Raw genomic sequence first — 25,822 nt, forward strand, 5'->3', positions numbered from 1 at the left:
AAATGAATGGAACAATATTTCAACATTTGGACTATATGCCCTCGGATTGCACACAAAAGGAACACTACACAAATATTTAACTCAAGGGGATAGATTTTTGAAGGCGAGGGGTAGCATTTCTGAGGCTGTTGTCTGTGCAAATAAGTAAATAACACTGTGGATAAAGGGAGCCAGATTTTTCACTGTTGGAGAAAGTTGGAGTTATAAATAGGGAAAGGAGGACGGCTAGAAAAGATTCTGGTTTTATATTTAGAACTGAAAATATCAGGGCAAACTCATGGTTTTTAACATAGATAGAAATATATTTGAGTACATGTATATATTTATGTCTCCCTCAATATATATTATATATAATAAAGCATATGTATTATATATACAATACATGAATATTATATATATATATATATACACACACATATATATATATATATATATATATATTTTTTTTTTTTTTTTTTTTTTTTCCCAAAGCCCATAACACCAAACCTAGATTTGGTACCTGATCTAATTGCAGTTTCAACCTCTTCCAGGAAAATAATCTTAATCAACAAGTCTGGAATTTTCTGGTCAAGCCCTAGTAACCTGTTACGTGGGCCCCCAAAGAAAGGAGAGGCAGATTGCATGATATGAACCCTTTTAATAAATATTATAAATATATTTTCTCTTCTTTAGGATTTTCTTAACAAAATTTTCTTTTCTCAACTACTTTGTTGTAAGAATACAATATATAATACTTATAACATAAAAAAATGTGTAAATCAACTGTTTATGTTATTGGTAAAGCTTCCTGCAAACAGGGTATTAGTAGTTAAATTTAGAGGGAGTCAAAAGTTATACATGGATTTTTGATTGTGGAGGGGGTCAGTGGCCCAAACTCCTGTGTATTTTCTCAGTGGATGTGTGACACGCGGCTGACCAGCCACCTCACTGACCCTCTGGAGGCATGTATCTTACCAAGGCCTCTGATGTGCTCAGCCCTTCCTACTCATCAGGCCAGTTCACACGACATCATCAATGTGATGTTGGGGGCTGATCAGAGAGTCAAGTTTCCTCCAACCTACATATTACAGGGTGGGACAACTAAAGTAGTCCTCAGGCAACACTGTAACTTTGTAATTTTGTCCATCCTACGTGAATACGAATAACTTTTAATCCTGTTTTCAGATAGAATGGAAAACAACACATTCAATGGCTGCACTTCTACTCAAGCTTGTGTTAATATGGTCAAATAATATACCCCATCTGGCACAGCAGGAGGAGGAGGAGCAGGAGGAGGAGGAGCAGGAGGAACAGGAGGAGCAGGAGCAGGAGGAGGAACTGGAGGAAGAGGAGGAGCAGGAGGAGGAGCAGGAGGAGAAGGAGCAGGAGGAGCAGGAGCAGGAGGAGGAACTGGAGGAAGAGGAGGAGCAGGAGGAGGAGCAGGAGGAGGAGCAGGAGGAAGAGGAGGAGCAGGAGGAGGAGCAGGAGGAAGAGGAGGAGCAGGAGGAGGAGCAGGAGGAGGAGGAGGAAGAGGAGGAGGAGGAGGAGAAGGAGCAGGAGGAGGAGCAGGAGGAGGAGGAGCAGGAGGAGCTGGAGGAGGAGGAGCAGGAGCAGGAGAAGCAGGAGGGGGAGGAGGAGGAGGAGCAACAGGAGGAGGAGGAAGATGATGTTGAGCAAGTCACCAGAGCACCTCCCTGTGGAAGTTTTCTTTGTACTATATACTATCACCTGTACAAGTTAGAGGTTCAATGAAGACATTGTCATAGTTAACCTCATGAGCTGTGGCATTCACTCTTCTCAACTTGTTGAGAGAGTACCTGGCACCTACTCAGTGCTGAGGGCATGCAGTGCTGAGCATGAGACACAGCCATAGTTCTCGGGACTGGTGAGGTAGTGGAAGTCCTGCAGCCTGGGCTTCCAGTACCTGTGACCTTGGGCACAAACTTTGCAGTGCTGAGCCTCAGCTACACCTTCTGTAAAACAGGATCCCTGGGGTGCACCCAGCAGGAAGTGTAACATAACCATCAGCACAGCACCACTTAGCACAAGAACGGTGGTGGTGGTGGTGTCTCCTTTATAACGGACTCACATTCTGGATTTGTCTGGGCTTTTTTGTGTCCTCTGTGCCACCTACTTCCAGCAACAGGAAGTTCCACCCAGGAAACCTCAGAGGGGAGAGTGGGAGTTTTTGTTGCAGCAGTCCGGAGGCAACATAACATCTGCTCGTTCCACTAACAGAAAAGCTACGTTTGACGAGGGGTTCAGGTGCTAACAGCCTGCCCCTCCCTCATAAATTTCCCTTTCAACCTGCCACTTATGGGTTTTGGGAGATGGTAATCATGTAGACCTATAATGTCATCACAGGTTCATTCCTACTTCATGTGTTATCTAGAATTCATCCATGAAGCTATAACTTTCCCCCAACTACTATTTAGTTGCCAATATACAGATGAACAAGCAAAGCAGGATAAGTGCTGTATTATATGTGTGTACATTTTAAATATACTATGTGTATATGTATGTGTATATGTATTATTTTAAACATACTTGTGTATATGTATATATGTGTGTGTTTTAGATATACTTGTATGTATGTATTATTTTAAATATACTTGTGTATATGTATGTATGTATATATGTATATTTTAAATATTCTTGTGTGTATATGTATGTATATATTTTAAATATACTTGTGTGCGTATGTACATATATATGCATATATTTTAAATATACTTTTGTGTACGAAGGTATGACAATTAAGTTCGTGCATTCATCCTAGAACAAGTGCTACATACCTTATTGCTGAATATCACTACGGTCACCTTCGAAGTACTGCCCTTGGGAAGCTATGCACCGATGCCAGCGCCTAGTCCACCCTTCAAAGCAATTTTGGAACTTTTTTTCTGGAATGGCCATCAGAGCTGTCGTCGTATTACCCTTGATGTCCTGAATGTCACCAAAATGTCTTCAGTTCAATATTTCCTTTATCTTCAGGTAAAAAAAAAAAAAAAGTCATTGGGGGCCAGATCAGGTAAGTAGGGAGGGTGTTCCAATACAGTTATTTGTTTACCCGTTAAAAACTCCCTCACAGACAGTGCTGTGTGACCTAGTTCATTGTCATGATGCAAGAGCCATGAACCGTTGGCGAAAAGTTCGGGTCGTCTAACTTTTCATGCAGCTTTTTCAGCACTTCCAAATAGTAAACTTGGTTAGCTGTTTGTCCAGTTGGTACAAATTCATAATGAACAATCCCTCTGACATCAAAAAAAGGTTAGTAACATCGTTGCAACAAGTTCGTGAACTTGTCAGACCTCATATCTGTATGTCTGTATATATATGGGTATATGTGTATGTGTATATATATATATTTTTTTTAAAGTAACATACTGTGTTGTTTTTTTTAAGATTTTATTGGGGGAAGGGGAACAGGACTTTATTGGGGAACAGTGTGTACTTCCACGATTTTTTTTCCAAGTCAAGTTGTTGTCCTTTCAATCTTAGTTGTGGAGGGCGCAGCTCAGCTCCAGGTCCAGTTGCCATTGTTAGTTGCAGGGGACACAGCCCACCATCCCTTGCGGGAGTTGAACTGGCAACCTTGTGATTGAGAACCTGTGTTCCAACCAACTGAGCCATCCGGGAGGCAGCTCAGCTCACGGTGCCGTGTTCAATCTTAGTTGCAGGGGGCAGAGCCCACCATCCCTTGCGGGACTCGAGAAGTCGAACTGGCAACCTGTGTTTGAGAGCCCACTGGCCCATGTGGGAATCGAACCGGCAGCATTTGGAGTTAGGAGCATGGAGCTCCAACCGCCTGAGCCACCGGGCCGGCCCCTATATGTGTATATTTTAAATATACTTTTATGTATATGTATTTATATATATGTATATACTGGGAGTGCCAAAAAAAAATGTATACAAGTGGACACTTCGGTCAACATTGCTCAAGCAGTAGTTTGCCGTAATCAGAAGTGTCTGGATGCTGATGGTAACCACTTTGAGCACCTCTTGTAATTGCGGAAGTCAAACGTCTTTTGTTATTGGTATATATTGAGTATTACAATTTTCATACAGTGTTCCTTTCTTAAAATGTGTATACATTTTCTTGGCATCCTCTGTATTTTAAATATATTTGTATATATATTTATGTGTGTATGTATATATGAGTATAATTTAAATATATGTGTGTATATATATTTTAAATATACATTTGTGTATATGTGTATATATATGTACATACATATTTCAAATTTGCTATGTTTTGCCATATTAAAAACCCTTTCTTTCTAGCTGAGGGAAGACTTCCCATCCTGGGGCTAACCAACTTAGAAATAGGAAGTTCCGCTGGGAGCAGCTCTTTGATATGCAAACTAACCAATTCAGAGCCAGATCTCCTCCAACTGATTCAATCATCTGATTTAATTATCCCAGGGCCAGGTGCCAGGAAACTAGAGACCACCCTCATAGTTAGAGCCCACAGAAATTATTCCAACTAGCCAATCCTAAACTGTTGACCCCTGTGTGCATTGTATTTCCTGTGAAAACTCCAATAGAAGCTCTGACCAAGACTTTCCCTCTTAGTCCTGTCTTCCGCCTCCTGACCACCCTGCTGCTTTCCCTAGTGACCCTGTGTCTCCAGAACCTGTAAGAATGATGAACTTTGTTCCCTTGAGCCTCTCCTGTGTCTCCTCTTGTGGCTGAACATGACTGACTATCTCATATGCTTATTTCTTTACCTTTATTTGTCAATTCTTAGGTAAATGAGTTAGTCCTTTAACAACCTCCAAAGGTGTTCAGTGAGGTTTTTAAGTATCATTACAAAATCATGAATGTTTCAATATTCATGTATTTGATATGTCTCAATAAATCACAGCCATTATTCTCTATTGATGCACAAATTGTCCCTTCTATTTCTGTTAACAACAACGCTGATGACATGACAAAGCATCGGCTTTAAGCCCCGGGCTAATAAGACTATCTGGCCAGAATTGAATTACACTGTTTTATTTTCTGTTTATGACAAATAATATTGACTATTTTAATGGTGGTGACATAAAGTTTATTTTTGAAATTTAAAGAAAGATATTAATAATCCTCAACACTTATTAACAAACCAAATCCAGCAACATATGAAAAGGATTATGCACCATGACCAAGTGGGAATTGTACCAGGAATGCAAGGTTGATTTACAATTCAAAAATCAATTGGTGTAATACACTATCGTAATAAAAAACAAGCGAAAGAAATACATGATTATCTCAATAGATGTATAAAAAGCATTTAAGAAAATCCTACACCCTTTCATGATAAAAACAATTAATGAACTAGGATGAGAAGCAACTTCCTCAACCTGATATGACATCTACGAAACCCACAGCTAACATCATGCTTAATAGTGAAACCCTGAATGCTTTGCCCCTAAGATCAAGAACAAGATAAGGGCTTTTGCCATTTCAGAAGGTCCTAGCTAGAGCAATTGGGCAAGAAAATGTAAGGATGCAAAATGAAGAACTAAAACTATATTTGCAGATCTTATGCTCTTATACATAGACAATACTAAGAAATCTATTTAAAAAATGAATAGAACAAGTTCAATTAGTTTAAGGGACACAGATCAACTCACAATAATTTGTATTTCTATGTACATCTGAGAATGAAATTAAGAAAACCCTTCTATTTACAATAGTACTAAAAAGAATAAAATACTTAGGGATAAATGTAACAAAAGAAACACAAAACATACTCTGAAAACTACAAAATATTGTTATGACAGAAATTTAAAGACGATCTAGTAAGTTGAAAGAAATCTCAGGTGCTCAGATCAGAATATTTAATATTGCTGAGATGGCAACATCCCCAGATTAATATACAAATTTAACATAATCCCTACCAAAATCTTAGCCAGTTCTTTGTAGAAACTGATAAAATAATCCTAAAGTTCAGATGGAAATTCAAGCAATCCAGACTAGCCCAAACAATCTTGAACATGAAGAAAAGACTTGGAGGACTCACAATTCCTGGTTTCAAAACTTCCTAAAAAGCTACACTCAAAACTCAAATGAAAGAAATCTAAGAAGTAAATAACTGGAGAGACATTCCATGTTTATAGATAGAAAGACAATATCGTCAAGATGTCAGTTCTTCTCAACTTGATCTATAGGTTCAATGCAATTCCAGTTAAAAAAAAAAAATGCCCGCAAATTATTTTGTGCACATAAACAAACTAATTCTAAAGCTTATAATGAGGAGGCAAAAGATCCAGAATAGCCAACTCAATCTTGAAGAAGAACAAAGTTGGCAAACTGAGGCTACCTGACTTCAAGACTTACCATAAAGCTACAGTAAGCTAAGACAGTGTTGTATTGGCCAAAAAAAAACCAAAACAAAAAACAACAACAATAAAACTATTTGTTTATCAATGGAGCAGAATAGAAAACCCCAAAATAGACCCACATAAACATAGTCAACCGATTTTTGACAAAACACCAGAAGCCATGCAATGGAGAAAAGACAGTCTTTTTCAACAAATAGTGCTGGAATAACTGGACATCCACATGCAAAAAAATGAATCTAGACAGAGACTTTGTTTACATTCTTCACAAAAATTAAATCAAAATGAATCATAGATATAAATGTGAAATGCAAAACTGTAGAACTCCTAGAAGTTACTTTGGTTATAGTGATGACTTTAAATACAACACCAAAGGCACAATGCATGAACGAAATACTTGATAAGCTGAACTTTATTAAAATAAAAAAATGTCTGCTCTGTGAAAGACACTGTCAAGAGAATAAGAAGAAAAACCACAGACTGGGAAAAACATTTGATAAAGGACTGTTATCCAAAATATACAATGAACTCTTAAGATTAAACAAGAAAATGAACAACCTGATTTCAAAACGGACAATAAACATGAACACACATCTCACCAAAGAAGATATATAAATGTAAGTGATCGTATGAAGAGATGCTCTACATCCTATGTCAGCAGGGAAATGCAAATGAAGAAACACTGAGATAGCACGATGCATCTACTGGAATGGCTGAAATCCAGAATCCTGACACCACCAAATGCCGGAGAGAATGGGGAGCAACAGGAACTCTCACCCATTGCTGGTGGGAACGCAAAATGGTGCAGCCACTTTGGAAAACAGTTTGGCTGTTTCTTATAAAACTAAACATAGTCTCACCATAGGCTCCAGCAGTTGTGCTCCTTGGTATTTACCCAAAGGAACTGAAAGCTTACGTCTACGCAAAAACCTGCACATGGATTTTATTCCTAATTGCCAAAACCTGGAAGCAGCCAAGATGCCCTTGAGTAGGTGATGGATAAGGAAACTATGGCACATCCAGATAATGGGATAGTATTCAGTGCTGAAAACAAATGATCTATGAAGTCACGAAAAGACACAGAGGAACCTTAAATGCATAGTACTAAGTGAAAGAAGCCAAGTTGAAAAAGCTGCACACTGTATGATTCCAACTATGACATTCCGGAAAAGGCAAAACTATGGACACAGTTCAGTGGTTTCCCAGGGAAGAGGGGAGGGAGGGCAGCCAGGCTAGCTGGGCAGCTGTTCATTTGCTCATTTATAGGTACCTGAGCACCTACTACATGTGGGGCCTGGGGACCAGGCAGAAGACAATCATCTCCTCCAAGGCACTCCTGGAAGTGTGGGGACATAGAAACACAAAAAGGAAAATGGAGAGGGACAAGGGCTGCTAGGGAAGGGTGCTGATACGTCTTGGGGGTGCATGGGGGCCCAGGTGCCCAAAGGGCAGGGGACAAGATGGATTAAGTCAGGAGCAAGATGTGCCTTCATCACGGTAGTTATTTCCTTGCGTGGAAAGCTTAGGGTTGTGAAAAGATGTGTCCCTTCTGAAGTGAGACACTGAGAAGGCCATATAACACTTCTGTGGCATTCTTGCCGAAAATGAATAACCTCATTTACTCATGGGAAAACATCAGACAATCCAAATTGAGGGCCATCTACAGAAGAACTCACTGGTGCTCTTCACAGCGTCAAGATCATGGAAGACAAAGACAGACTGAGGACCCGTCCAATCATCCTGGGTTGGAGAAGACGCAGGACATATGATCCTGAACTGGTTCCTGGACCAGAAAAAGGACATCCTGGGACAATTGCTGAAATTTGGATAAGGTCTATAGGTTAGTTAATAGTCTTGGATCAGTTACTCTCCTGGTTTTAATCATGTATGCTGTTATATAACATGCTAACGGTTGAAGCTATCTATATAAGCAGCCTTTGTAAAACTCTTTTTAAAACAGCTTTGTTGAGGTATAGTTTACATACCGTAAAATTTGCCCATTTTAAGTGTATAATTCAATGATTTTCAGTAAATTTACCGAGTCATGCAAACATCACCAAAGTGTAGGTCTAACGTTTTCCTCACTGCAATCAGATCCGTCACTCACAGCCCCAGGCCAGCACTGATCTGTTTTCTGTCTCTATTGTTTTGCCTTTTCTGGACATTTCATATAAAAGGAATCATATGATATGTGGTCTTTTGTGTCTGGCACACTTAGCATAATGTTTTTGAGGTCTTTATACTATTTTAGTGGGACAATTGGTGAAACTTAAATAAGATCTGTAAAATGGTTGATAGTATTGTATCTTAATTTACATAATGGGATTGTGGTTATATAAGACTTTAATATTAGAGGAAGAAGCTGGGTGAAGGGTATATGGGAACTGTACTATTTTTGCAACTTTTTGTAATTAAAATAATTTCAAAATAAATCTTTTTTGTTTTTTAAGCTTAGGGTCTGAGTTGTGCACTGCTCATGATGGCCTATCATCCTGAAATTGTAATTTCTGCTGGACTTTGCACTCCCCAGAGATCCTTGGTGAGATATGCTTCCAGAAGTTTCCTCAGGGTCATGTAGGGGCTGCAGTACCAGGGCATGGGTCCTGAGTCACAGAAGCACGTCCTGTAGGGGCTCAGGGGGGGGCTTTTGCACTTCCTTCGGGATGCTGGCATTTCCAGGGCTGCCCAGGGGGTGGGGGCATGGCCGGTGCCTTGAGAGCCTCAGGCTGGACCTCTGTGAGCCTAAGCAGGCCCAGCTCAGGAAGGAACCCCAGAGGCTCGGCAGGCTCAGAGGGAGGGGGTTGTAGACCCAGGGGTTTGAGGAAGACTCCAGGGACTGAGACCCCAGTCCCTGCCTGGAAATATGCCCAGGGACTTCCTCAGAAGCTGCTGATGTTAGGCTTCAGCTTCCTGTTGCCAGGGCAGGGGATGAGCTCGGAAGGGCGGATGTCTGGGCTTCAGAGGAAACAAGAGCTTGGCAGAGAGGAGGGCCTGAACACATGCAGGGACTCAGGGACACACACACGGGCCATGGATGAGCTCTGGTACACTCGAGCGCACTGGAGTGTTGAGAGAGACACATGGGTGTAAAACACTGCATGTATGCACAACCATGCACAGCCTTCCTGCCAGCATGTGTCCCACCCTTCAGGTGACCCAGAACAAGTGCTGTGGTCAGGGCAGGTTTCAGGGAAGAAGAGGGCTGATGCATCGGGTGTCTGCCTCCTCGTGCTCTAGTCTGTTTCTGAAGATCTATCAGTCATTCTCTGTCACTGAGCTCCTACTACTGCTGCCATCAGACCTGGTCCAAAGAAGGGCACAGATTGGAGACCCAGCTCTGCCCTTGAGGAACTTGCAGAGCCCTCAGTTGTGGAGCAGCTGGTTTGAGGCAGGGGGAGGGGAGCGTGAGGATGGCTAAAGGGCATCCATTGAGCATTGGCCAGGTGATGAGGGTAAAAGTGGTTCTTGGGGAATCCAGAAGACAATACAGCCCTCAGGCTGGAACCTGGGTTTGGGGCAGCAAGGAAGGAGGCCAGGTGGGTGGCGAGGGTACGGAGGCTGAGGGGTGCCAGGCTGCCACAGTGGCCTAGGACCTGCTCCAGCAGTAGTTACTCGGAGACCCAGCTGCTCTGTTCTTGCGCCTCCACGGCATGGCCTGTGTTTGCTTGTGGCCTTGTCTAGACTCCGCCACCACTGACCCACCTCAAACCAGTGTGAGCCAAAAGGAGAAGTGGCCATCTTACAACACGGAGAAGCTGAACAGCCAGGAGAGCGTTCCAGGCAAGGTGGCCCCAGGGTTTCAGGACATGAGTGACCTCGCTCCTGTCACGGTGGCCCTGCATAGGCTCCATCCTTCTCAGGGCAGTGTACGGCCACCAGCGGCCCTCAGCAATCTACCTCCTCACTCTGAACACTCTTCCCCAAAGCTCTAAGGAAGTTTCCAGAACTGCACCTCACCATCTTGAGTCAGCTTTGACTCCACAGTGTTTTGGCTCATTTGTCCTTCCCACAGGCTTAGGAGGTGGAGACAACTCTCCCCAAACCACAGGACCTGACTGGAGGGAAAAATGCTGGGCAAGCGGAAGTGGCAGGTGACTGTTCCAGAGTCAGAGACCCCAGAAAGGATAGGTTCAGCTGTCCTGAGTGGGCTGGCCCACCCTGCCAGGCCAGGCAGCCTTCGGAATGATCCAGGTGCATGGAGCCCAGGCAGCAGTGGGGCTGGCGGGCATCAGGCTTCCTGGGACAAAGAAAACACTTGGCTGTGCCATGTGGGCTGGGTGCTTGGATGGCCCTGCAGTCAGAGTTGCATATTATAAAACAGCCATTTGGGAGGCGGGGAAACAGATAAGTGGGTGTGTATAAGTGGGTGGCAGGTCAGGGCTGGGAACACATAAGGAACCTGTGATCTGTTCCCAGGTGAGATATGACTGGGGCAGGCTGGGGCTTGGAAGGTGTCACTGGGGTTTGTCTTTGAGAATGTGTAGGATTTGGGGATAGATGGGCAGTGGTGGCAGTGGGCACTAGGGTAGGAGCCTCTAGTTTCCTGAAACCAGACCCAGGACAAGGGGAGGTCTGGACGGCATACTGGGACCCGTTGAGGACGCAGGGTCTGGGACACTGGAATAACATGAGGGCTGGACCTATCTGAGGCTGGAGCACGCCGGGATAGGCAGGTTGGGTTCTCTCAGCACAGGGCTAGGCACAGAAGGACTTAGAAGGACTGGGAGGAAGTGGCCAGGCTATCCCAGCCAGCTGCTCTCTCCTGCCCAGACTCCATCTGGTCTGGTTTCCGCCCCTGCTCAGTCTGACCAGGCTCCCTGGCTCTCTCTGGCCATGGTCATGCCCCTCCCCTAACTCCCCCCCTCCCCACACACACACTGCAAAGGAGCGAAGGGGCGGGGAGAGCCTGCCAGTCTTCCTCTCCTGGGCCAGCCCTCTCTGAGCAGCAGCCAGGCCTGCGCTGATAAGAGCTCTGCAGCCAGCCCTCTCACACACCAGCCAGCCTGACAGACCCACCGGCACCATGAAGGACGAGGTAGCTCTTCTGGCCACCGTCACCCTCCTGGGAGTCCTGTTGCAAGGTGGGCTGGCTACTGTTTAGGAGGTGGGTGGGCCTCAGACCCCTGCACTCTGTCTTCTGCCCTCCAAGCCCTGGGGAGGTACTGGAGGGCCCAGGCCCAGGTGAGGGGCAGAGGTGGGGCCCCTGGCTCAAACTGGTGCTCAAATTCTTCTGACCCCACTGACTCTACCATTGGAGGCTTTCCCCAGATGGGGAGCGGGCAAGCCCCGGAGGAATGTCTGCAGGGCAAACTGTGAATGCTGGAGAGGGACCAAGGCTGATAGGGGCTGCGAAATAGAAAAAAGCCCCTGAGGGATGACTGAAGTAGGCATGTCAGGTACCTGGCTTGGGGTTGGGGTGGTGGCCCCAGAGGAGGCTAGGGGCTTCAGGAAGTAGGTAGGCATCCATCTGCGTTGGGTTGTGGGACCTGGGGGTGTGTGCTAGGATGAATGGGTAGTCTGGTACTGGGTACAGAAGTGGGACAGCCATGGGCCTGGTGCAGCCCTGCTCCAGCCAGTCCCTGCTCTCTCCAACTGTCCCCTCTCTGGGTGTCCCCTCTCTGGAAAGCCCTATCCCCTGACCCTGTCTCCAAAGGCACCCTCATCATGCTGGGACCATGTGGAGCTGGACATGGTTGGAACTTGCTCCCCTGGTGCCCCAAAGGTGCCTGCTTGGAGCCCTTCTCAGACTGGCCCTAGAGGACACATTCCCAGGCCAGATAGCCCCACTGCTTGGGACACCACTACTCCATAGCATACACGGGCTAGGACAAGGTACAGCTTGGGGAAGGGCCTGGAGGGCTGAGCAGACTTCATCTCCAGCCACACCAGCAAGCTTGGCCCTCAGCCCCTGCTCATGTACCCACAGATCCTACACTGTGCTGGCATGGCCACCCTTAGCATTCATAGTGCACGTGGGATGTGATATGTTCACAGATGGCCTAGCACCAAGGGTTCCAGGGCCACAGGACTTGTGGGAAGATAGTTGGGGGCACCCAGCATGGGGTTGTGTGTGTGGTGAGGGCCTGGCCTGGGGTTAAGAGAAGGGCCCCTGTGCACTCAGATTCCCTAGGGCAAACCCACTCTGGCACCCACCCACGCTGGAATGAAGGGTGGCAGAGCCCTTGGGAACCTGGGGTTAGACTAGAAGACTACTAGCTGCAACCACCTGGGGGCAGGGGAGAGTGTATCTGTCAGATTTAGGCCAGGGTCCATAGTGTCTGAATATAGAAACTGAGACAGGAGGCCATGCCACAGTTTGGAGGCACAGGGACCCAGGCTTGAGTGACTCTGGCTTGAGGCAGGGTCAGGAGGCCTTGTAGGTGGGGGACCATGGGCTGCTAGCAACAGGGTGTGTGCTGCCCTGCAACTGGAAGAATGCAGCCGGTTCTGTCTAGTGGCACTCCCTGTCTAAGGACCCCAAAGCCAAGGTCCATGTCCAGAGACAGGGAGCTGGGTATTTGCCTGCATTTTGCAAGTCAAATGATTCAGAAGGAAAGTCTGAGTGACCCGCCCATGGCAGGTGTCCCTGTGACCGGTATCCTCCTCCCCCTACACTCACAGGGCACCCCAGGCCCGCACCCTGCCTTGCCCATTGAACGTCATGGACAGAGGGCGAGCCCAGAGACGAGCGTTGAGGGGAGGTCCCCTCGGGAGGGCTTTCAAGGGGGGTCGTGAAAAACTAAGCATGGAGATGGGAGGAGAAAAGGTGAGGGCCAGATGAGAGGCGGGGCCCGCGAGAAGGGGCTGGAGTCCGGCGGCCAGACCTGACTCCCGTCTCCTTCGTCCTCAGCCTACTTCTCCCTGAAGGTGATCTCAGCGCGCAGGACCTTCCGCGTGTCCCCGCCGCTTACCACCGGCCCGCCTGAGTTCGAGCGCGTCTACCGAGCCCAGTGAGGCGTGGCGGGAGGTCGCTAGGCGGGGAGCGAGAGAGCCCGGGGCGAGCAGGGTCCGACGTCCCCCGCCCGCTCCCTCACGGACCCTACCGTGATGCCCCGCCCCTACCGTAGAGTGAACTGCAGCGAGTATTTCCCGCTGTTTCTCGCCACGCTCTGGGTGGCCGGCATCTTCTTCCACGAAGGTCTGGACGCGGGGCAGGGACGCACGCACTGGAACCCCAGGGGTCCCTGAGCCAGTGCGCTCACCTGACTCCGCTCGTCCCTCCCCCAGGTGCGGCGGCCCTGTGCGGCCTGCTCTACCTGTTCGCGCGCCTCCGCTACTTTCAGGGCTACTCGTGCTCGGCGCAGCAGAGGTGAGAACTGGGGCGCGGAAAGGAGGCTGGTGGGCGGGGTCTTGACTGCAGGGGCCCGGAGACACTGGCGGGCAGAACCCGGCAACCGGTGGGAGGTGGGTCCTGTGGGGGGGCGGGGCCCTGGTGGAAGTCCTGACCGGGCTGGTGGGAGGGGCGGGGGCCGCGAGCCGGGGACCCGGCTGCCGCCTGGCTTCACCACTGCTGAGCACCGCCCACAGGCTGGCCCCGCTGTATGCGAGCGCGCGCGTGCTCTGGCTGCTGGTGGCTCTGGCGGCACTTGGTCTGCTTGCCCACTTTCTCCCGGCCGCGCTGCGCGCTGCGCTTCTGGGACGGCTCAGGACACTGCTGCCTAGGGCCTGAGACCGAGGAACCGGGTCGGCGGAGCTGGAGAAGAGCCGGAGACTCCTGGAGGACGCAGGAGGGTGCTCGCCCACCGTCCCAGTCTCTAATAAAAATGCCTATGACCCGACGCCAAATACGCTCTTTGGGTTGGACGGGGTCGCGCTGCACGGGCTGTGGAGCCTGGAAGGGACTCAGCCCCCGGCCACAGCAGTGGGGTGGAGTTCCCGGGGGTGGTAGGGGCCGGGCCGTGGAAGGAAAGGGGCCTCCCACTGGACAGGGGCTCGATTTTTTCCTCTTCCGCCCCGCTCTCAGCTCCTGGAGCAACACGGCTGGCCCGCGGGCGCCCTATCCCGCCCAGGTTCACCCTCCCCCCACCCCACGGCTCCTCCCTGCTGCCCGCACCCTCCTTGTCTGCCTCCCTCCTCTGAAGCCTGCCCCTCAGCCACTCTATTACATGTCCCCTGGCCTTCATAACCCTACACCAGGGACCCGTTCTTGTCAGCACTCGTTCTCTGCCGTCTAGAACAGTGTAGATGTTCAGGACACCCTGCCGTGGAGCCTTGGGGACGACAAAAACGGTCAGTGTCGTCGTGATAGGCGCTCTCAAAAAAAACGTCCGGGTGCCTTGGAGGGCCAGACCCCGGGAGGGCCTGCCGTCTGGGCAGAATATCCCTCAACAGGTGACTTAGCCGAGTTGGCAGAGGAACTTTGCAAGCAGTGCAACAGTGTGGGCAAAGGCCCTGAGATGGGCAGGAGACCCTAAAATGTGTCAGAGCGGGGGATGAATGGGGCCTTGGGGACCGTAGAGGGCAGGGTTGAGACCCTCGAAGGAGGCGGAATGAGGTGAGAATGGGTTCGATTTGGGAGACTCTGCCGCTAGTAGTTCGGGGTGATGAGAGCTGGGGGTGCGCTTGGTTGGGGTGGACCTCGTGGAGCTGGATGGCTTTGGAAGCCCACACCCAGATTCCAAGCCGGCTCCAACGTCGAGTATGCAGACCCTTCAAGGTGGCCCAGGCCTAGACTGGAGGGTCCTGGGGAAATGGGCATGAGCTGTGTGTGGGGAGAGTCTGGCTCCGTGGCTTTGCCCAGAGGTGGCAGCTGGGTTTGGGGTGGCATCACCTGGCGCCTGGCCTTCCCCCACCAGCTGAAGCTCAGAGCACAGTGTGAGGCACACATTTCATTAACCCTTTATTACAAGTCACGCTCTTATAGAAGTATATGTGGACTTAGGTGAAAAAATCAAATGTATCCAAGAATAAAAAACACAGCACATAAAGTAGTATATGCATTCCAGTGTTCGCGCCGGAGACAGTGGGCGCCCAGGAAAAAGCTCTTCTAAAACGGCCTGGCTCAAGCCTGCCGGCTGCGAACGGTTCTGGGCGGCACAGGCCAGCCTCAGGCACAGTGTGGGGACCGCTGCCTCCTCCTTCGGCCCAGTGGGCGGGCAGCACCAGCTCCTGGGGCCTCCGGGCCAGCGGCAACCCCAGGCCACTGAGCAGTGCCAGGGACAACGCTTCAGGTTGGGTCGGTTGCGCCTGACCCTCCCAGGGCTGTAGTGAAGACATCCCAGGCCTCCTGGGCTTCAGGGCCAGTCCTCAGAAGCCCTCCCTTAGTCGGCCTTTTTCAGGAAGATCTGGAAGAGTCGGCTCAGGGTTAGCAGGGCCTGCAGAGCTGGCCCCATCTAGCTACTGGGAATAGCTGCTGTTCCCTGCGCCCTGCCCTGTCCTGTCCTGTCTCACCTCGCTCAGAATGACCCACACCGGCGAGTCTGTCTGGATGGAGAGGCGCAGTGCTTCCAGGGGGCCAAAGGCAGGGTCCACCTCGCCCTCTGCCACACCCTTGTAGAAGGAGCCTGGGGGAGGGCATTGCTGAGAGCTTGCCCCAAGTCCCCTGCTCAGTCCAGCCTCTCCCCGCCTGACCCTACTCACCTATCTGGAGGTAGCCATCAGGGCTTCGTGGGTACCGGAGGCTGGCTGAGCGACCCTCCTGCAGGGCCTCCTTGTCTGACTGAGGGTTCTGGGGGCAAAATCAAGGGGTTGAATGAAGCGAGGGGCTGTGGGAAGGGCCGGTCTCTGTGTGCACCCACACCCTGCCACACTCACATCAAAGGGCAGCACCTCCACAGAAGTGTTGAAGAGCTTGTCCTCTGGATGCTCAATGTTCCCGCTGCGGAAGAAGAAACTGCGGCCAGGCAAGCCTGTGAGTGGCTGCAGGGTGGGGCACTACCCAAGCATGGCCCAGCAGCCAAAGTACTGGGCCTCAGCCCCAGGTGCTGGGCCAGGCTGGCCACCACCAGGGGCAGCTGGTGGGCTGTGCCAGGTCACCAGGGACTTCTCATAGGGACAATGGTGATAGGCAATGTCACTGCATTCCTCTGGGCACTGCCTGACATAGTCTTTACAAGGTAGCTACTGTTATGAGCCCCACTCTTCAGATAAGGAAACTAAGACATGGTGAGGTTGACTAATTTGATGGGGGTCACAAAAATTTGTGGCAAGACCTGTGCCCTGGTAGCCATCCCACCCCTCCCCAAGGTGGACATGTGGGTGCTGGCACTGACCGCTCAAGACGCAGGGGCTGGAAGAAGCGGAAGCGGATGAAGTCCCCCGCAGCAGGCGTGAAGGCCCAGAAGAAATCCTCCCGCAGGTAGGCCTTCTCCAGGGTGAAGTGCTGGTATGTCTTGAGGCTTGTGCTCACTTCGGCTGGCGGGTTCACATGCTCCTTCCGCAGCGCCTGCTTCCCAAAGTCCTTGTCCTGCAGCCCCGGAAGGACAGCGGTGCTGGAGCACTACTACAGTGGACTTGCCCTGCCACCCCCTCACCCCCACCCCTCGTCCCAGCCCGGGCTCTGCCTGGACTCAGCCAGGTTCACATGGGGCACAGCCCACCTTCAGCTTCTGAATCTTGCCCGCCAGGGAGGAGTGAGTGCCCACATGCTGGAAGAGGGACGGCTTGAAGCGGATCCGAAGGTTGGCCTTCTGCCGGTCACAGTGCTTCTGCAGAGTGGAGGGGGCAGCACCGTGGGGCTCAGTGCAACCCTGCATCTGAGGACAGGGCCTCCCACAGCCAGACGGCCGTGGACACAGGCATGCTGGGGGTGGCGTGCACCACCACCCTACCCGCCTCTGGGCAGCCCCTGCTCACCGCGTCCTTCTCAGGGTTGCAGACCTTCACCCACAGAATATGGTCCAGAAGCCAGTCGATGGGCTTGTCCCGGTAGAACATGAGGATGAACTCCACAATCAGGCTCAGGTCCAGCGACTTGAACATTTTCCCTGGGGAAGGAGTGAGGGGAAAGGGGTGCTGAGTGGGCACCTTTGCTCTGCCCAACTTCCTTTTACTCCCTGTGGGAGCCACTGGGGAGGCCCACAGCAAACCCTGTGGCAGGCTGCAGGCAGGTGAAGGCACTAGGGGGCAGAAGTGATGGTCGCAGAGGGTGGGTGGGAACAGTTCAGGTGGGACTGCAGTGGCCCCTCCAGGAAAGGCTCCCAGCATGCTGCTGCGGGATGGGGGCTGATGGCTGTGGGGCTGAGGGGCTCTGTTCGGATCCATGGGATGGGGGCAGGGGCACACCAATGAAACCCAGCTGGGAGAACTCCAGGATCATCCAGTCCTCTGAGGGTTGCTGCAGTGCGAAGTTCTTCATGGTGCTCAGGTAGTTGGGCTTGGCCACTATGTCGTCCTCCAGCTGCATAGTGGGGGGCAGGTGGGGGCCGGGACTCAGAATGGGCACCCCCAGGCCCAGCCGGGGTGGGGGCGGGGCAGAGCAGGGTGTCAGTGCTGACCTGCACATAGTAGATGCCTTTGGACTGCGCGTACATCATGAGGAAGCAGTAATCGAGGTTCTGTTTGGTCCTCCACCTGTGGGCCAGGGGCAGGGCCTCAGGAGCTCAGACCTGTCCGCCTCCAGTGTGGCTGCCACAGCTGTACTGGAGACAGAACCCTCCCCCCATGCAGGGGTCCTCCAATGGAGAAATGGAGGCACTGCAGCCAACAGACTGGGCTCTCTGCACAGGTGGGAAGGTTGCTGGGGGTACGGGAAGGAGGCAGTGCTAGTACCTGACTCTCTCCTTGGGGTCCCCAAAGGATTCTCGGAGGCGGGAAAAGTCAGGGTAGAAGTGGGGGGAAGGGGAGATGACTTCCAGGAGGCCGGAATGGATCTCTGTGGGGAACCTGGGGGACAGGAAGGCCCAGTCCATACCACAGGCAGCCTACTCAGTCAGTGGGGCTCAGGAGGGGTTGGGCCACCTCTGCACACCCATGGTCTTTCAGCCAATAGGGGAAGCACCCTCCCCCAGACAGGGCACTATCTTGTGGGGGAGGCAGGCACCTGCCTGCCCCACCCCCTGCAAAGGGTCCTCCTTCCACCAGCTGTGTCCGGCTGCCAGTACTCACAAGGCCTTGATGTTCTCCGTCACCACCGAGGTGTACTGTGGGTCAGTCTGTGGGGAGACCAAGTGCCCTCCCTAAGCCGGTTGCCACCCCGAATGGCCTGAAAGAAGGGGCTAAGGCTTCAGATAACCCCACACATGGAGAGAGTGAGCCATCCATCCTGAGGGCCACAGGTGCCTCAGAAAAAGCCCTTCAGGGTCTCTTGGGCCATGGAGTAGGGTACACTAGGTAATTGGCATCTCCATGAAGGAGTGCTAAAATGTTTTTTCCTTTTAACTTTTTATCTTGATAAATTTGTGAATGACTGAACTTCTGATAGCTTTTCCCTCTGGAATGTTGCTCTCTTTTCATTTCTCCTTCTTATTTGGTGCCAAATGTCCTCTGAATGTGCCCCGCGCCCCGGACCCCGCGCCCTAGCTCACTCGCCTCCGCGATCAGCACCACGATGACCGAGTCCTCCTTCTCCTGCGGGCTCAGCTCCGAGATGAGCGAGTGCAGCGTGTCGGTCAGGTAGGAGTGCACCTCTCGCCGCACGCTGGGGATACCCATCACTACCGACACTGCAGGGGGTGGGGGTGGGAGGTCGATCGGGCACCACAGCGGACCGCCCCCGCCCCGCCCCTTCCCGCCCGCCCCTACCTCCAGTGCGGCCCTGGCCCAAGCGCACGGCCGGCTGAAGGCTGCTTTCCTTGGCCAGCAGGTGCGGCAGGTGGTGGAAGACGGTGGGCAGGTGCAGCACGTGCTTGTGTGAGACGTTCCACGGCTTTAGTCGTGGGTCCTCTGGGTGAGTCGGGAAAGGGCAAGTCAGACGGCGCGGCCTGCTACCAGCCCCTCCTGCCCTGCAGCCCCACTCCGTTGCTCACCCGTTAGGCGGCCCCAAGTACGATTGCCGTCTCGGTCTCGCAGCGCCTGCCTCTCCGACACGGCCCTCTTGATCTCGTCCAGCACCAGGTTGAGCTCCTTGGAGCGCTTGAGGCTCTCCTGCTCAGCTGCGTGCAACCGGTCACGCAGCGCCAGGAACTCCCGCTGGTACACATCCACCACATCGCCTGTGGGTGGTCCACACGCTGTCACCAGGAGGCGGCCTAGAGCTGACTTACAGCCCTTTGAGGGTGTCAGCGCATAGGTGTGCATGCCAATCTGTGCGACAGCCCATCTACATCTGTGCCCCTGCCTGCCACTTAGGAGCTCTCTGGGTTTACATAAAGGTCACTTTGAAGTTACAATGACACATATGGGGGAGACAGCCTCCACTGGGGGATTAGCCCTCTCTAGTACTCTCTTCCTACCCCATTATTTTCTCCTTTGAGGAGGCATCTGAAGTGGGAGGGCTGCAGGACCACTTCTAGCCCCAGGAGGGACAATCCTAAGCAGGGGCTGCAATAGTCTGAGGCTGAATCCTCTCCATCCAGTGACTCCCAGAACCCCCTCTGGCTTCTTGCATCATCTGCTCCTTCCAGGCATAGGACACCCAAGGTCCCATCCACGGCACGAGGACCCAGCCCTTCCTCGAGGAGTTTCTCAGTGCCCGGCATTCCCCGCTCCCTCCTCTCCACTTCTGCACTCCCACCCTCCTTCACAAAGGAGATCACAGGCAGCCCCATCCTCAAGGCAGCTCTGGGGATGGACAACCTCCCGGGACTCTCCTTCCATCCTCCGAGTAGGACTGAGCCTGCACACAGGGTCAGTGACAGTGTGCCCCTGACGCGCATCCATCACTGTCCTCATGGTGGTCACTGGTTGCAACCTGCACTAGGCACCACCTCTGGGTTTCCTCAGCATCACACCAGCTGCAGGGGAGGCTGCTACAGCTACAGCCCCAGTGCTCAAATGAGCAAATGATGTTGAGAAACTAGTCCAGGGTCACTCAGTGAGGCAGTGGCCCTGGGGGACCAGCCCCGAATATCTTGAGGCCTGCTTCTCTGGAGACCTGTCACCACCTCCAGCTGGGCCCCAGCTGTGGACACTGGGGTGCAGGGGCCAGGAGCAGCACAGAGGTGGTGCTGCCTAACAGCTGACAGGGGTCCCTGGGGTGCCCATATCTGGTGCCACTGGTTGGACAGGGCCAGTGGACAAGAATGAGACAAGTGGCATCTCTGCCTGTGGCTGCTACAGCAGGTCCTGGTAGGCTGTGCACTCCAGGCCTTTCTGGTCTCACTTCTGCCCTCTTCATTTGCTGTCACACACGGCTCCTTGTCTCTGCCTAATGGCCACGTCATCACTCATGCTATGGTCTCTTCTGCCCGGACCCCTTTCCTCCTCTGGGCCAAATGAACATCCATGTAGCCTTCAAGTCCTGGTCTCCAAGTCCAGGAAGCTTCCAGAACTCCTTTCTCATCCCAGACAGCTCTTCTGCTCCTTGATCCCTGGTGGGGTCACAGCCCCCAGAACGCCCTGGGATGGTGTTACTCCCCACAGCTGTGGGTACCAGAAGTCACAGCCAAGGCAAAGTTTGCTCACCTCAGGACATACCCCATTCTGCAGCACTCCACACCCAATTTGCCCAATCTCCTTCACCACACCCAGCCTACCTGGGGCTAAAGGTAAAGGCCACTACTCTAAGCTTCAGAGCTGGGGGACAGCCCTGGGGGGTGGGGCAAGGAGGGGAGAATCAGGTTACTGGATCTGCCAGCACTGCAGCTGGGTTGCAAGGCCAGGTTACCCTGGAAACCCGACCTCTTGAATGGGAGTGGCCAACACACAAAGTTCAGGGCCAGCCCTCAGGGGGTCGGTGTGGGGGCTGGAGATGCTGAGGCCCAGCAGGGGGTAATTCAGAGCCACCTGGACACCTGGACATGGCAGGTGGCCTCCTTCCTGCCTGAGTCCCTACCCACCTACCTATTGCTCCCTGCTGCCCACCCCAGTGCAGTGGAACCACTGAGTCCTGCCCAAGGCAGCCCCCTGCAGTGGGGCCCTCTGTGAAGTAGGGGGAGGCTGAGAAGGCCTCATCCCCCCTCTGACTACTGCCCATTGTCGCCCTACACCTCCTCTGATCTCTAAGTAGGCTAGCCTGCCCAGGTGGACAGGCCACGTGGGCAGGGCTAGGTATTGCTGCCCTGAATCACTCTGACCACCAAGGCCTGGGCACAGCCTGCTCCCTCCCCTGGCTGTCCTTCCCAGCGACCTCCCTCCACCTAGGTCCTGAGCTTCCTGTATACTAAGAGATGATGGGCCCCAGGGGTTCCTGGGCCTGGCTCCTGCCCACACTGACCCTTCTGTCACGTCCCTGAACACTGCAGACGGTCCCTCGGCAGCAGGCCCCTGCTCCTGCCCTGCCTGCCACCTGCATGGTCCCCAGCTTGACCCTCATCCCTGGCTTCTCGTTCATGGGTCCACTCTGTTCTTGCCTGTCAAAGCCAGAACCTCAAGCTCTTGACTGCCTCCCCATATGCTGAACCTTAGGCCAGAGCTCTGCAAGGCCCTCCTGGCACCCAAGCTGCATGGGCTGGGCGGTTGGACTGAAGTAGTGAGTAGGCTGGGAAGGCAGCTCAAGTGATGGACAAAGGCCTGGGAGCCCCTGGCCTCTGGGGGACAGGGCAGAAGTTCCTGGGAGCTGGGGCTGAGGAAACCTGGCTTGTCCTTCAATCCATAGCTTTTTACCCCAGGGAAGTGGGGTGAGGGGCCTGCCCCTGGGCGCAGCTGGCCCCAAGGAAGGACGGCAGCTGCAGCCACACTACTGGTAGCTTTCCTACTCTTCCCCCCACCTGAAGGCAGAGTAATCCGGACACCTGAGGCCCATGGACCACAGTCTTTCCCAGGTCTCTTCTTGAAGAAATAGACCTCATGCCCTGTACCTAGGGAAGGGAAAACTGGCTCAAGAGAACAGGCTAGAGCCAGGCTCAGGGCAGGTCTGCTGTTAACAGGGAGGTGGGGCGGGGCATGGAGAGGGGGCAGGTGTTCTCTTTCCCTCCAGGACTTGTACCTACCCTCCCAGTGGTCAAGAGGGGTGTTCATCATAGCTGAAGTCCAGGTTGTTGGGGCACTGGGGAGGGCCGTGTGGCTGAAGCCAGCCCCCAGGAGGGTCAGCTGTCCTCCCTGGGGACGGGCCTTCAGCAGACACTTGGCTGAGGGCTACAGTCTGAGCGCTAGCAGAGCTGTTGCACAAAAGTGGTCAAGACTGGATGTGAAACCCATATCCAGGGCCCGTCTTGCCAAGGCCTACATGTCCTTTCTGGTCCTGGGCTTCCAGGATGCCACCTGCTCCTGCTGCCTCCTTCCTTTCTGGCCCACTGCCCACCTTCTCCCTTCCTGCAGATCTGGGTTCCTCTACCTTTCCCCTAAGTATCAGTGCCTGGGCCAATCCTATCCTGAGCTCCCCACTCGCTGCAAACTGGAAGCCAGGGTCCAGTCTGGCCTCAGCCTGGCTTAGTCTGGCTTTCCCACCGGCTTAATACGGTTGTCTACATGTAAGAATGAGAAGGGGTCATATTAGCCCAGATTCAGGCTTCTCTTGAGGCCTTCAAAGACCTGGCCCTACTGAGACCCCCAAAAGAGTGACAGCCCTCGATAAGAAAGGCCCAGGTCACACCCTGACCACACCTCACAGGCTCCTGGGCTTCTGTGCCTCAGAGATGAGGACCCCTGCATCTGAGCCCCACGAATCTTTGGCTGGGGGTACTCTCCTGCTCCCAGGCCCTTGGATACCAGCCTCCTTGAAGCTTCCCCTCAGGGAAAGTCGGCCCTAAATTAGGCCACTGGAATCCCTCTCCACACACACACAAACACACACAGGGACACTGGCTCCCTGTGGCTAGCCAGGCCTCCAGAGAAGGTGTCCTGGTGGGGCTTGTGCTGCAGCTCTTGACATCAGACTGAGGGCCTGTGGCTGCTGCAGGAGTCACACAGGAAGTGCGGCTTGGCCAACGACAGGGTACAGGGGCTCATCCCTCCCACAAGCGGACACATGGGCCCCAGCCCATCAGATACGGCCCTACCTGGGCCTCCATGCCAGTCTGCTTATGTGGTCACTCTCTCAGGGGTCCAAAACACCATTCCCAGGGTGACACACCCCACCTACAGAGGCTCTGCCACAGCCATGCCCTCCTGGCACCAAGCCCTAGGGGATTCCCTCAGGGCCCCTGACCTCCATCTAAACAGGAGGACTGCAGTAGGCTGGGCTGAGCAGGCAGGAGCCAGGTGGGGGGTTGCTGGGGCTTGGAGGGTCAGGTAGGCTCTAGCTCCTTCCCCAGCCTCATGTAGTGTGGTGTAGGGAAACGGAAGCAGGAGGTGGGAGGGCCTCAGCCAGACCCTGCTTACTCTTTCTGTAGGAAGTCCAGGAGGAGGAAGGAAGCCACTTTTCCCGGTGCCTCTTGTGCTGCCCTCTGGGTGGACAAGGGCCTGCAAGGGCCTCCTCAACCCCAGCCACCCCAAACAACACCAAGCAACTCCAGCCATGGGGTGAGGGGACCTGCCTCCCCTAACCCCCATCCCCAAGTGTGCTGGCAAGACTCAGAGGGCCATGGTGGTGGGCTGGCCAGGTTGACCAAACTTCAGGTGGTAGTGATGCCCCAGTGAGACCACACAAAGTGAGTTAATGGACAGTTGGGGTTGCGCTGGCTGCTCTGAGACCTCCATGCACTCCTACAGCAGCCACAGGAAGGTGGCCCCAGTACCCAGGGCCCTGTGCAGCTGTCCTGGGGCCAGATGTCATGGAGGAGGGCTGCGGAGGCCCCAGGGAGCAGCACCCACAGTGGCTTGGTGTGACGGGTGGTGTGAGGGGGAGGGCACTGCCTGGATGTCTGGCTGCCCCCTCACACCTCTCTCAGGAACACAGTACCTGTTCTAGCCCAGGTGCATGGAGCTGATGCCTTGGGAAGCACCTGGCACAACCACCTCCGTGACCTTGTATCTCTGTCCCTCTCTGAGAACTCCAAGCCCCAGCTGGCCTGTGGAAGCGACCACCCCCAGCATGTGCGTAACTGTACTCACGAAGGCGGGTCCCAGAGCCGCATGGGGAACCTGGCGACTGCAGGGCCAAGTGGCCCAACCCCGGCAGAAGAGAATTTCGTTATTCCGGCAACAAACAAATGGGGGCGAGGATGGGAGGGGCGTCCTCCCGCGCCAGCGGGCGTGGAAGGGGCGCCCGCGTCGGCTTCCGGCCGCCTCCCGCGGCCACTGCCCGGACCCGGATCCGCTCGGCCGCGAGCCCCCAGATGCTCCCAGGTGCGGGACGGGCTGCGGGGCGCGGGCCCGGCGGGGAGGGCTCACCTTTTTGGCCGCCGAGCGCCGCGTACCAGGAGAGAGAGAGGAAGGCGCACAGGCAGAGGAGCAGCAGCGTCAGGAAGGTGCCATTGCGGAGCCTCATCTCCTCGGGTGCGCGGCGGGCGCCGGCGGGGCCGAGGCCGCATGGCCCGGGAGGCCCGGGCCGGGGCGCGGGGCCAGGTGGGGGGGGCGACGGGGGCCCCGGCCCCGGGGCAGGGGGGGGCGGGGCCCGGGGCCGGGCAGGGTTGGGGTCGGCTCCTCCGGGGCTCTGGGCGCGGGTCGCGGGCACGGGGCCTCGCTCCGCGGCTGGGCCAGGCCGGACTGGACTGGGCTGGGCGGCGAGAGCCGCGGCCCGGCCTGGATCCGGGGCCACCGCGGAGTCGGCGGCGCGGGGCGGGGCGGGGCGGCCGGGATTTAAAGGGGCCGCAGCACCCGCGGTTGCAGCCAGCACCACGAGGAGGCGGGGCGGGGACCAGCTCCCGCCTTGGGAGAGCGGCCCCCGCGTGGGCTCGCGCGTCCGGGGCTGCGGGCCGCCCTGGGTACGGCTTCAGGTAGGTCGAGGCGGGGACCTTCGCGAGTGCGGGTCGGCTGCGGTACAGGCGGCGCGCCCTGGTCCCCCAATCCCTTTTCTTTCTTTTTTTTTCCTCCAATCCCTTTTCAGTGAGTGACATCTGCATTATGACCCCCCAGATCTAGACCTCATTCTCGGCCCTTCCCCCAGGTCTGAGGGGGTCTAGTCGGTGGAAGGGGGAAGGTATGAATGGAGCTGGTTCTGCCTCCAGCCAGGGGATTCGGTGGAGTAGCCCTGCCTGCACCGGCGCCCACGGCCACTTCCCCTTTCAGGACTTTCTGTAGTGGCCGGATAAAGGCGTGCTAGGGACCTAAGGTGCTCCTGCTTCGTAAAATAGGGACAGTGGGCCATTTTCATCAGTAGAGGAGCCGATATGTGTGGGTGTAGGGCACAGTGATCAGCCCAGAGCTGTGATGGCCTCCCAGGTGTCAGGCGCGGGTGGGGCAGGAGGCGGGCACAACCGTGGGATGATGTGGGTCAGGGCCCAAAGGTCCATCGCTGCCTCTCTCGTCACTGCAAGATGCTTACACCTTCATTCTTGTACCAATTGCAGGCTTTCCCCAGGCATCTGTGGAACCATGAAGCGGACGGACCATAAAGGGATTCGTCCAACACAGGCTCTGGTCAGACACTGGGGGCCTCAGCACCATTCCTTGTAGTCCTGGTTCCCAGCATTGGCTGCAAAGACCATTGGTGCCTTGGT

General features: G+C 53.6%; 2 protein-coding genes across 2 annotated transcripts; one reads left to right on the forward strand and one right to left on the reverse strand.

Moving 5' to 3' along the window:
* Positions 1-11,196: 11,196 nt before the first annotated feature.
* Positions 11,197-14,083, forward strand: LTC4S (leukotriene C4 synthase). Its single transcript, XM_019716955.2, has 5 exons — positions 11,197-11,386; positions 13,156-13,255; positions 13,373-13,443; positions 13,533-13,614; positions 13,833-14,083. Exons 1-5 carry the CDS (start codon positions 11,329-11,331, stop codon positions 13,972-13,974), a joined length of 453 nt encoding a protein of 150 aa, XP_019572514.1. The 5' UTR covers positions 11,197-11,328; the 3' UTR covers positions 13,975-14,083.
* A 1,037-nt stretch (positions 14,084-15,120) lies between these two features.
* On the reverse strand, positions 15,121-24,997 carry MGAT4B (alpha-1,3-mannosyl-glycoprotein 4-beta-N-acetylglucosaminyltransferase B). The gene is made up of 15 exons (XM_019716978.2): positions 24,555-24,997; positions 19,211-19,396; positions 18,987-19,127; positions 18,774-18,907; positions 18,351-18,397; positions 18,015-18,128; positions 17,741-17,816; positions 17,529-17,643; positions 17,100-17,230; positions 16,844-16,951; positions 16,517-16,710; positions 16,059-16,137; positions 15,885-15,972; positions 15,696-15,808; positions 15,121-15,589 (listed from the first exon to the last, which is right to left on the reverse strand). Exons 1-15 carry the CDS (start codon positions 24,649-24,651, stop codon positions 15,566-15,568), a joined length of 1,647 nt encoding a protein of 548 aa, XP_019572537.1. The 5' UTR covers positions 24,652-24,997; the 3' UTR covers positions 15,121-15,565.
* Positions 24,998-25,822: the final 825 nt, after the last annotated feature.

Source organism: Rhinolophus sinicus, linkage group LG10 (assembly GCF_036562045.2).
Source record: "Rhinolophus sinicus isolate RSC01 linkage group LG10, ASM3656204v1, whole genome shotgun sequence".
NCBI classification, from domain to species: Eukaryota; Metazoa; Chordata; class Mammalia; order Chiroptera; family Rhinolophidae; genus Rhinolophus; species Rhinolophus sinicus.